The 10961-nt window shown below is 61.4% G+C and overlaps 1 protein-coding gene across 1 annotated transcript; it reads right to left on the bottom strand.

The window, feature by feature from the left end:
* Nucleotides 1-877: 877 nt before the first annotated feature.
* TMEM200B (transmembrane protein 200B) lies at nucleotides 878-9068 on the bottom strand. Its single transcript, XM_082777384.1, has 2 exons — nucleotides 8912-9068; nucleotides 878-2449 (listed from the first exon to the last, which is right to left on the bottom strand). The coding sequence occupies exon 2, from the start codon at nucleotides 2424-2426 to the stop codon at nucleotides 1221-1223; it is 1206 nt and encodes a 401-aa protein (XP_082633510.1). The 5' UTR covers nucleotides 2427-2449; nucleotides 8912-9068; the 3' UTR covers nucleotides 878-1220.
* Nucleotides 9069-10961: the final 1893 nt, after the last annotated feature.

Below are 10961 nucleotides of genomic sequence, written 5' to 3' on the forward strand. Positions count from 1 at the left end.
CACCACAAAACCAGCACACACACAGCCCTCTCTGCCCCATCACATCCCCCTGCTGCCCACATCCCAGCAGGAAATCTATCATCACCCCAAAACCAGCTTTGGGAATGGCTGCACCCCAGAAACTCCCCCATTTGTTGGGATTTCACAGCTGCTGGGACAACACGAGGGTGGGCAGCACCTGCAGCTGCCCCGGGCACCTTCAGCATCACCTGGAGCTTGTCACCTTATCTGCAAATACTCAGGGGGGGCACACAGCATCCTGACTGCACAGGGCGGTGCTGGCTCTCCCTGGAGGATGCTGAGCCCAGAAGGAGGCAGCAGGACCCCGGAGGGGCACAAAACCCACGGACCTGGCACTGTTCTGCTCACCCACCCTGCTGGGGTGAGGATGAGGAGAGGAAAAAAAGGGCTGAGGCTTCCCACAACGAGTCGTGCTCTGAGCACAGCCGAGGTGTTGGGACACTGGTGCCCGCGACACTTGGCTGTGGCAGTGCTCACATCCTGAAATGTGGCCCAAGCACACAAAACCCCTCTGATTTTTGGAAGATGCCACCCGTACCGACACTTGGGCACTCCCTAGGGAAAAGCGAGAGCTCCAGGCTTTGCAAAGGAGCACTGACACAGGTCTGTACCTTGCCTTAGGGCAAACCTTGGCACTTCCAGGGACAGAAGCGATTTGCATGGGCCAAATGGCCACAGGGAAGAGGTGACATTTCTCCGGGGAAAAAAAAAAAAAAAAAACAAAACTTTCCCCATCCACAAATATTCCCATGCACACCTGGGGCTGAAGCAATGGGGACATTGCACTCCCGACCCCAAGCACCCTGAGGGCGAGACGAGGCGGCACCGCGTGGCATCGAGAGAACATTTAATGGCCCGGCCGGGCTGGCGTGCGCTGCTCAAGCAAATTTCCCGCTGGGGCTGGGTGAGGGAACCCCCCCGGTGCCCCCACCCTCGCCCTGGTGCAATGAAGTGCCCTGGGGCTTTGCCCACCCCGTGTCCCCGTCCCGTGGTCTGCGCTGGGTGTCAAAGCGAGGGCTCCTCCGGGAAAGCCACCAGCAGGACTTGTAGGGCCGAGAGCATCCAGGAGGAAGCTGCTGAGGAAGAGGAGCAGGCAGGGAGGAGCACAGGTCCCAACCCAGGAGCCCTCCTCGAGATCGGGGACCCCTCGGTGTGGTGATGTCCGCTTAAAAACCATGACCCTGTAGCCTGTGGGGCTGTCAGACCCGCGAGCCCCCCTCCACCCCGACTGCCCAGGAGCTGGGCCGGGGCTCGGCACGGCGCGGGGTCTCGTTGGGCTCCAGCAGCCGGTCCGAGGACTCGCCCCGGTTCTCCAGTTTGGCGTAAGCCCCTGGGGTGACGTGGTCGAGCCGGGGCCAGCTCCGATTTTTGCGGTCCTTGATGGGAGCCACCAGCAGCACCCCCGGCCGGCCCAGGTCCAGCGACTTGGAGTGCCCCGGGTTGTGGGGCTGAGCATCGGGGCCGAGCTCCGCCACGGGGCAGCCTTCCTCCACGGTGACGATGACGTGGCCACCGCGGTGCTCCTGGCCCCGGGGCGGGACGCTGCTGCCACCAGGGGACAGCAGAGCCCAGGGGGGCAGTGGGGCTTCAGCGTGGGGCTCGGCTGCCTCCACAGGCCTCCCGGCCCCCCGTGTTGCTGCATCCAGCAAGCGGTTGTTGAGCTTGATGATGGGCAGCGCCAAGGCGCCGACGGCCGAGGAGAGCCCGAGGGTGCCCTCTGAGTGGAGGCTGAGCAGGGAGGCGGTCGGGGAGGCCCCCGGGCGCTGCAGGAACTCAGCCGTGGTCTGCAGCCGGTTGGGGCCGTAGCAGTCAGCCCACTTGCTGCCCAGGGACAGGTCCACCTCGTAGCAGCCCTCCAAGCACTCGGGGCTGGCCTTGGGTGCCAGCGGGCTGTCCGCGTCCTCGGGGCCGGTCCCCTCGGGGAGCCCCGTGGCCATGCAGTAGAGCCCCTTCTGCATCAGCATGCGGGTCTCCATGTCCCTGTTCTCGTAGAGCATGGTGTTGGCGCAGATGAAGATGAAGAGCCCGATGCCCATGATGACGGGGCCGATCAACTTCAGCTTCTCGCTGTGGGGCACGGCGCGCCCGGCAGCCACCTCCCTCCTCATGTCCCCCGTGCTGCTGGCGTTCCCCGCTCCGGCTCCAGCACCCCCGTGCCCCCGGTGGGGCCAGTAGCCCACCACGGCGATGGTCATGCCCACCAAGACCACCGAGATGCCCACCATGACGAAGGCTCCCGACGGCGAGCGCATGCGGAGCTGCCCCTTCACCTGCACCTCCGGCGGGGACTTGCGGCGCAGCCTTCGGCCTCGGCGCCGCTGTGGGGCTGGGGGGGCCGCCGGTTTGGTGCCCCCCGCCGCCGGCTCCCGCACGGGGCCGTTGGGTTCGGCGCTCTCGGCAGTCATCGTCGCCCTCCCGGCCGCTCCTCCTGCAGGGTGGGGAAGGGAGAAGGGGAGAAAAAGAGGTGGAGAAGTCACTCGATGGTCTGGGGGGGTCCACGTGCATGGGATGGTGGGGACATGGGGACCACGGGGACACTGGGATGCTGAGAACATGGGAGGCAAAGGGACACCGTGGCTATGGGGGCATCAGGAGGATGGGGACCACAAGGACACCAAGCCCGTGGGCTGCACCACATCAGGGTCCAGCAGGTTTGCTCTCCTCTCCCACCTGCCTGCTTCCTTCTTGTTATTTCTCCATCCCTGCTTGGTGGTGGAAGAGCTGAGGGGCTCCTTCACACCCGCCAAAGCCCTAAAAACCCCGAGCTGTGCAGGGCAGCAGGGCCATGATCCCACTGCACCCTGTGCTGCAGAGCCTGTCCTGGGTCACCGTGCCCTATGGCACCTGCAAAAGGGTGGCAGCAGCAAGGGAAGGGACTGTTTATTAACCCAGTGGGGAAATTGTGGCATGGAGACGGGCAGCTACAGAACGTCTCTCCAAAGCCACCCAAACCGTCCCAGTAACCCCACACCAAAGGTTTCACAGGGCAGCAGCATCACGGTGCCCTGCGTGCACCACAGCCGCTCCCTGGCTTGCTCTGCTTGCTGCCAAAGTGACCCCAAAACAACAAGGGGACACAAACGTGCCCTGGCCATGCAGGTGCCCCGGCCCCACAGCGAGCACCCCGGCCCCGCAGACCCCACACCCCAGATTTGTGCTCGGCCAGAGCCTTGTGGCACGCAGCCGGTGCGATTTGGGGGCTGCAACAGGAGCCAAGCACCGCATAGGGCTGGGGGCAACCCAGCCTAATTAAACCCAACCTAATTAAATCTCGGAGAGGTTCACCTGCCTCTTCTGGGGGCTGCCAGGAGAGCTCCTGGGCAGGATTTACGCTGCAAGGGTTCGGGCTCTTTGCTGGGATGGGAAGGCTGGGTGCTGGGGGGAGCCAAGGGACGCTGCGGGACAGGGGTCACCGCGCCTCTGAATCAGCCGCAGCAGCACAGGGAGGCTCCGGGCACCGCAGCAGCTCCAGCACAACCATGAAAGCAGCCCGACGGCACCGCGAGGGAAAGCCAGAAAGTAAAACTGATTGGGAACGCAAGGGCAGGGGGTCAGGGAGGGGAGGTGACCAGGCTCATTTACTTCCCGAGATGAATGAAGAGGCGAGAGCCAGCAAACAGCATCACCGGCAGGAGGAAAATAAAATACTGAGGTTTTTTTCCCAGTCTTAATCATCTTAAGGTGTTATTAGCATCCCATGGAAGGGAATTAAAGATATGAGTTTCAGGATGACAGCGTGTTCCTGGCACAAGGCTGTCAAGCTGTGACAATTCAAATGAGGGAGATTTAAAAAAAAAAAACACACAGCCCCAAACAAAAAGAGCCCAAACCCCAGCTCACTGCTGTGAGATTTTAAATGTTTCTCTGACACAAGCTGATAATCCTGCATCGCAAGGCAGAAAAGACAATAAACACTGCTACACCAATACAGTGGTCACCCCAAATGGTAAAATGAGGTTTTAAATGTTTTATTCCCAGGGGAAACAAGCAGGCACTCAAACACCTCCAAAGGTGTTCGTCCACCTCGAGCACCCTGGCTTAGGGTCCCCAGCTTTCTCCAAGTCCCATCCTAAATTCGACCTCTCAAATGTTACATGTCAAATGCTAAATGCCTTGCTGGTAACTTAGGGCTCAAAAAAATGAAAAAACAAAACAAAACAAACAAAACCCTAAAATTCCAGAGCTGTGCAAAGGTTCTGGGGAGGAAGGATAAAGGCACAACCCCCCCGGGTGCCCGGCCCCTGCCCTGGACCTGCCACGAGCACGCAGCCAGCTCCTATTTCTGGCAGCGAGCCCCGGCCGTGCCTCTTTACACCAAATTCCTTCGTTATCTCCTGCACCCCTCCCGAGCCCCATCCCTGGGGGTGACCCCCCCATGGGAAGCCCCCTGCAGCCCGCTGGAGCCCTCTGCCCCCTCCCCAGGTGCCGGAGGTGTTGCTGGCCCCGCCGCTGCCCCCTTATCTCCCCGCTGCCCGATAGCTGCCTGCTTGCAGACGTTGCAGCATTTAATTGCTCGTTGCTGGAGATGGTTGTTCCCAGAGTTCAAAACCATTATTTTTATTAATAGAATCCCCAAGGTTATATAAGCTCTTTAGGGGGGAAAAAAAAAATATAATAAAAAAAAAAAAATCCAGCGTTGGCATCAAATTCAGAAGCTCGCAGACACCGACACTCCCACCCCGGGGTTAATTTGCTGTGGCACCGCACGGGGCTGGGGCTGGGGGCAGTGACGAGGGTCCTGGTGGCACTGCCAGGGTGGGGGGACAGCCCCGTCCCTCCGTGGGGACAGCTGGTGGCCTCGCTCCCTGCCGGCCTCCTCCCTCCTTAAGGCCTGAGCTGAGCCGTGGTTTGGGAAGGGTTCCCACCCCGGGGGAGCAGCGGTACAGAAATGTAAATGTCATTAGTGTTATGGGGCGAGCTGACGGCTCGGCTGCCGTGCTGCCAGGTTCGGGGCTAAGCTCCCAATCCCCGCAATAAGCCCGGCATTAAAATAAACGCAAATATTTCTCTAATCCCCCCCACCATGAAGGCACATTGCTGGCTCCACCCTCCTCCCCCCAATCCCTCCTTCGCAGGCAGACGTCCCGAAAATGTGATGCTAAATCCCAAAGTGTCTGAGGGCAAACCTGGGGTACTGTCCCTCCGGCTGGGGTGCCTGGGATGCTCTGCCCTATGAGCATGTGTTGGCTGTGCTAATTTGCAGCATGCTGCGGTCCATAAAAAGGCAGATTTGGCCTCAAAACCTCCCTCTGGACAAAGGATGAGGGCCTGGTGCCATGCAGAACCAGCCCGGGGCTGTGCCAAAGGGGACGGCAGCCCCGTAGAGATGCAGCAGGATGAGGGCTGCACAAGCCTTTCTCCACACGTGGCTCGCAAAGCTTCTCCAAAACATCCCCCCCAGCTCCTCGAAACGCACCGGGGAGCCAGGCCGATGAGGAAGGCAGGATCCGTGCCTTCGTGGAGAGCTCTGCTGCTGTCTGTTGTAGGCTGGGAGACCGAAGGGTCTGCGTGCTCCGGCTGAGCAGCAGCTTCCAGCAGCGCTGACACAGCCCCAGTGTCCCCCGCGGGCACGGAGAGGGAAGGAAGCAGCCCAGGCTGGAGCAAAAGCTTGGGAAATCACTGACAAACAGCAAACACCTCCTTTTTCCATTTCTTTTTTTGGAAATATTGTGACTTTAAAGCTGCTCGCTCAATTTTTGGAAGGAGGCGAGGTTGCAATCCATCACCCAAGTGCCCAGAAAAGCGCCAGCGTGTTTAAAGCCGCGGTGATGGGTGAGACCCAAGAGCCCCGGCGGCACGGCTCAGCCTCTCCGCATGGCCACGTGCTAAAATAAAACCAGGTTCAGATCGCTTCCAGCTCCTGAGATCCCGATGCCCCTCGAAGCTGAGCTCCCCCCCGTGCCGCACAGGGGGCCCCGGGCCGCTGAGACCCGTGGGTGCGAGGACGCGCCGAGCTGCGCCAGCCCGCCCCGGCTTCCCCACCCACGGCGAAGGTGAGAGCGTGGTAATTACAGTCTGCACCGAGCTGCGCCGGTTAAAAATAACTCCGTAACCTCCAACGCCGCCCCAGCACGGGGCTCTCGCGGAGCAGCGCCCCGACACCAGCTCCCCTCTCCCATCCTTGCCTCCCCTCGTGGCAGGAGGCAGGATGGGGCCCGCGGTGCCACGGAGCTGCCTCAGTCCCTGGATGCGTGCACGGCTCGTGAGCACCGCGTGCAGCCTTCACCCCAGTGCTGTGCTCTCCTCAAGCAATGCTTGGTGGTGCCCAGGAGTTTGCAGGATCCGGCCCAGAGCTCTGCTGGCTTCTCACTTGCAGCTGACTTCTCCCCAGCAAGGGGACCCCCAGCTCGCTGCCTCCAAATTTCCAGCCGGCTTTTTCCCCTCTTTGGCCCAGCAATCTCAGCGTGAAGAACTCGCCCCCAGCCTGGCTGCAGCCTGCAGTCCCGTCCCTCCTCCTTTCCTCTGTTCTCAGTCCACTTCAAATTCCCCCTTTGGCTACACATTAAAGGTGTCCAGACAGAAGGAAAAAAAAGATGAAGAGCAGCAAAAAAAAGATGACGAGGGTGTCTCAGCGGAGGAAAGCCCTGTTTAACATCCCAGCCCTCACTGGCAGCTCTCAGCCCAATGGGGCAAAGCCTCCTCCAGGCTTGGTCCCTGCAGGTAAATCCCCGCATCGAGCCCGCAGCACAGGCGCGCTCCCAGCACAGGGACAAAAAGCAGCTCTCCAGCTCCAGCTTTTGTTGGGGACACCCGTTAATCAATCGTAATTAATTAAGCTCCCTCGCAGAAGCTTTCAGGCAGGCACAGTAACTCTGAGATTATCACGGCTCGGGAGGGATCATCACAGCTCCAGTCCCGGGCTGGGGGTCTCGTGCCGGCTTTTAACCAAGTTTTGGAAACGTTTCCACCGCAGCCTTTGCTGCAGAGCAGCAGACCCCGGGTGTGACCTGTCCATGGCCCCAAGGTGACAACGGCTCACCAGACTGAAACATCCCCGTTTTCCTTCTGCACCCCTGTCTCCCCAGGCTAAAGGACGGGGTGCACAGGGTGCACCGAGCGCTCGCAGGCGGAGATGTCCCCAACACGCCTGGCTGGGCAGGACACTTGCTGGCGTCCTCACCAGGAGGTGACCGATGTCACTCAGAAATGAGATGCAGGGCATTGGGCTGGGGGTGCTGCAGAGTTTTGGGGACACAGCTCGGCCCCTTTGCTCCCTGCCCCATGCTCAATAATCCCCAACCAAAGGGGTCCCCAAGGGCGCGTGGCCCCGTTCCCCTTGGCTTCTCCCAAGGCCCCCCTGCTCCCGAAACGGGGCCATCCGCTAAATTCCTCCCTGCCCCTCAGGCAAAGAAAGTGTGTGGAAACATCCAACTGATTGCTAATTACGAGAGCTTGCCTTACCCAGATTTGCTCTGCTAATTAGACTAATCTCCACGGCTGGGAGACGAGCTGCAGTCACCCGTGGCGAGGAGATCACGCAACTTGGACGGCCACTTAACTCGTACCAGGCCCCTGGAAGGGGGCTGCAGTTCCCGGCCCTTTCTGACGGGCCATTGTTTAATGAGACAATAGAAACGCAGGCGAGTTTTGTGTCTCTCCTCCAAGCCCATTCTGAAATCAGGACATCTGCATTGCTCAACTTTTTGATATGAACCAGATGCAAATAATTAATAAATCCAAATTCAAGATAATGCAGGCATCTAAATTTAAACTGAGAACGGATTTCTAATGTCAGCTTTTTGCTTCCTTGAAGGGGGAGGAGGCGTGGGGAGCTCAGAGGGATTTCCTGGGAGAATTCCTGCCTCGGGAAGCCGAGCAGGGTGGCAGAGCACGGGAAGAAGGCTGCAGCCAAGCACCTTGCAAAAATCATCACAGCCGAGAGAGAAGGAAGGAGGGAAAAACCCCCTCGGCTGGGATTTCCAGGGAATTGGAACCAAACTCTTTCTGAATTTGGCACCTTCCCTTCTGCGCCTCTGAAAATCCCTGCCAGGGTGGAGGAAGGGAAGGGACGGGGGGCTGCCAAGTGCTCCACGCTCGCAGGCACAGACCCAGCTCCCCAGCGGCTCCAGGCAGGCGCGCTCCATCTCCCCCCCGACCCAGGGACCCCGCTCCTCGCTGCGTGCAAGCAGGGCTGGCGGAGAGAAGTTCCCCGAAGCGTTCCCAGCTGGGATCCTCTTGTCTCCAGCAGTCTAAACCTCACGCCTCCCCTGCTCTGTGCCCTGCTTTACCTTGCTTTGCCCTGCAGCCCCATCCCCAAATTCACGAGCAGGAATCAAAACCCACCTGGGAGCGACACAGGACAGACGCGGGTCCCCCCTCCGAGCGGGCTCAGCCACCGGTGCCAAAAGGCCCTCCCGATCCCCAGCTCGGGGAGCTACTGGGATAATTTCCACCCACTTCTCTCTAGAGTGTCTAAATCAAATCCTGCGCGGGGATTAGCTCCGTGACCAGCCCTCACGTAAACCCTCTGCGAGGAGACTCGGGGAACTGCAAAAAAAAGTGCTGGGGTTTGGGTCCTACAGCCGGCACTCCTGCCTGGCTCCTGGGTGTGCAAGGGTGCGTGGCCGGGTGCGTGCTTGCACGTGAGCGTGAGCATGTGTGTGAGCATGTGAGTGTGTGTGTGTGTGTGTGTGTGTGTGCGTGTGCTTGCTCTTGCTCCAAGCACCCTGGTCCCCTCGTGTCAGCGTTCCCACGCGTGTCCGTGCCCACCCGTGGGTGCCGGTGCCCGGGGAGGGGGACGCGTGTCCGTCTGTCCGCCCCCTGTCCGTGCGTCCGTGCGCCCCGCGCCCCCTCCGTGTCCGTACCCCCGGCTCCCCCCGTTCCCCCCCGTTCCCCCTCGGCTCCCCCCGACCCCCGGCCCCGCTCCCCGCCGCCCCCAGCCCGCACTCACCCGCGGCCGCCGAGCCCTGCGCCTGCCGCCGGGACCGGGACCGGGACCGGGACCAGGACCGGGACCGGGACCGGGGCCGGGGCCGGGGCCGGTCCCCCGGGGGCGGCGGGCGCTGGGGGCCGCCGCCGCGGCCGGGGCCATGGAGGGGCGGCGGAGCGGCTCGGCTCGGCTCGGCTCGGAGCGGGGCGGCGGCGGGACCCGCCCGGCCCCGGGTCCCCTCCCCGCCCTCCGCCCGCCCCGGCCCCGGCCCCGGCCCCGCGGGGAGGCGGAGCGCGGGGCCCGGAGCATCGCCGGGGAGGGACGGAGGAAGGGATGGAGGGATGGAGGTTACGGGGAGGGGGTTGTTTGGGGGCAGCATCCTTAGCCCCCGGCCGCCCGGCCACCGAGAAGTTGGCCCCGCTCCGTGGAGCGCTGCTGCGGCACCCGGGGGGCTCCTGCCCAGCCCCTGCTCGGGGAGCGCACGGCGGTCCCCTGGGGGTCTCCCACCCGCCCCCCTCCTGCATCCCCCCTCCCGCAGCGGGGACCCTCGGCCCGGCAGCCCCGTGCGCGGGATGGGACCCGCTGAGACCCGAGCGAGGCGCTGGGAGCCTGGCCGTGGGCGAGCCCTGGGGAAGGAGATGGAGACCCTGCTCCTGCCCCTAACCCCTGACCCTGCTCCTGCCCCTGCCCCTGCTCCTGTCCGCAGGGCAGGGATGTGCCCTCATCCCATTGTGCCCAGCCAGGCCAGGGCAGCTGCACTGGGAGCGGGTCTGCAGCAGCAGGAGCCTTTACTTCACCCTTTACTTGCTCCCTCCCAGTCGTACAGCTCCAGGCGAGTGTATCAGCTGGAATAAAAGCATTATCCTAAGTTCACTTTTCAGCCACGCTGCTTGAAGGCAGCCCCCGCAGATGCTGTTTAAGCAGGTTCCTGAGTGCTCTCCCCTCTTGGGCAGGCACAAAGAGGAGAGGCTCTGAAAGCAGCCAGGTTTCAGCATCCCACTTTGATTCTCTTCCCCTGAATGTGCCAGGGACGTGCTCAGCCCCTCTGTCAGTCCCAAGGACTGTGGCACTGCATGAGCTGCATCGTAGTGGCATCCCACTGCCCCCAGCAGCCAGCAGCACGTTGTGATGCCCAAAAAAACCAGCCCAGCCTTACTCCATGTGCTCACACACCAGCACACATGGTGTGTCCATCGGTGGACATTCGGCCTCATTAAAGCCCTCTGCCACGCATCTTTTGCAGACAGGCTCGTTATCAGGCTTTAATTAAAAATGTGCCAGGCTTTTCCTCATCACAGTTGTGGCAAATCTAAGAGCATCAAACCAGACCCCTGCTTTCCCCAGACAGCCACAAAACACAGCTCCACTGTTCCCATCGTGATGGGAGCCACAGCATCCCATGGCCTGTAAGCAAATGCAGATTGCAGGCACCTGGCTTTATTGCAGGGACCATTGCTGGGGAAGGTTTTTAGGGCCAAAGCTCAGGTGTGGGGCTCAGGCTGTTCCTCACCCATCTCCGGCAGGGAAGCATCACCCCGTGGCCTGGCCATGAGCCCAAATCCCCACTGCTGGGTTTTGTAGCGGAGATGCTGCACCAGGACGTCTTCCCCAGCCCCCCCTGCGAGGCTCAATTAAAGCAGCGCTGCGGAAACTTTGCAGCTTCTGGAGCTGGGAAGGGACTGGGGCTGCAGGTTTGTGGGGGCAGCCATCCCACTGAGCTGCACAGACACCTCACTCATCCACTGTCCCGCTATCCCAGCTTCCCGGTGAGGAATTATGGCCTGATGTTGGATTTGCTCACTGCTCAGTGACATTCATCTCCCTTTGCCACCACTGGAAACCATCTGGGCTCTCCCCAGCCCAGGAGAAATTAATGCTTTTGAGCAACGTTTGATCTCTGTTCCTGGGCTGTGCCTGTGCCAGGCGGAGCCAGGGATAGGAGCGGTGTGAGCTCAGAAGCAGTTTCCCAGTTCCAGGCCACCCAGCGACACCCCAAGTGTCGGTAACGCCACCAGCACCAGCGAAGGTGCTGGAGGCGGGCGCAGGGGATGTGGGGAGGTGGGTGCTGCCG

The sequence above is a fragment of the Aythya marila genome, assembly GCF_965140915.1.
Source record: "Aythya marila genome assembly, chromosome: 22".
Lineage (NCBI taxonomy): Eukaryota > Metazoa > Chordata > Aves > Anseriformes > Anatidae > Aythya > Aythya marila.

Coding starts and splice junctions, on each gene's coding strand:
- TMEM200B (XM_082777384.1), bottom strand. CDS start 2,426: ATGACTGCCGAGAGCGCCGAACCCAACGGCCCCGTGCGGGAGCCGGCG.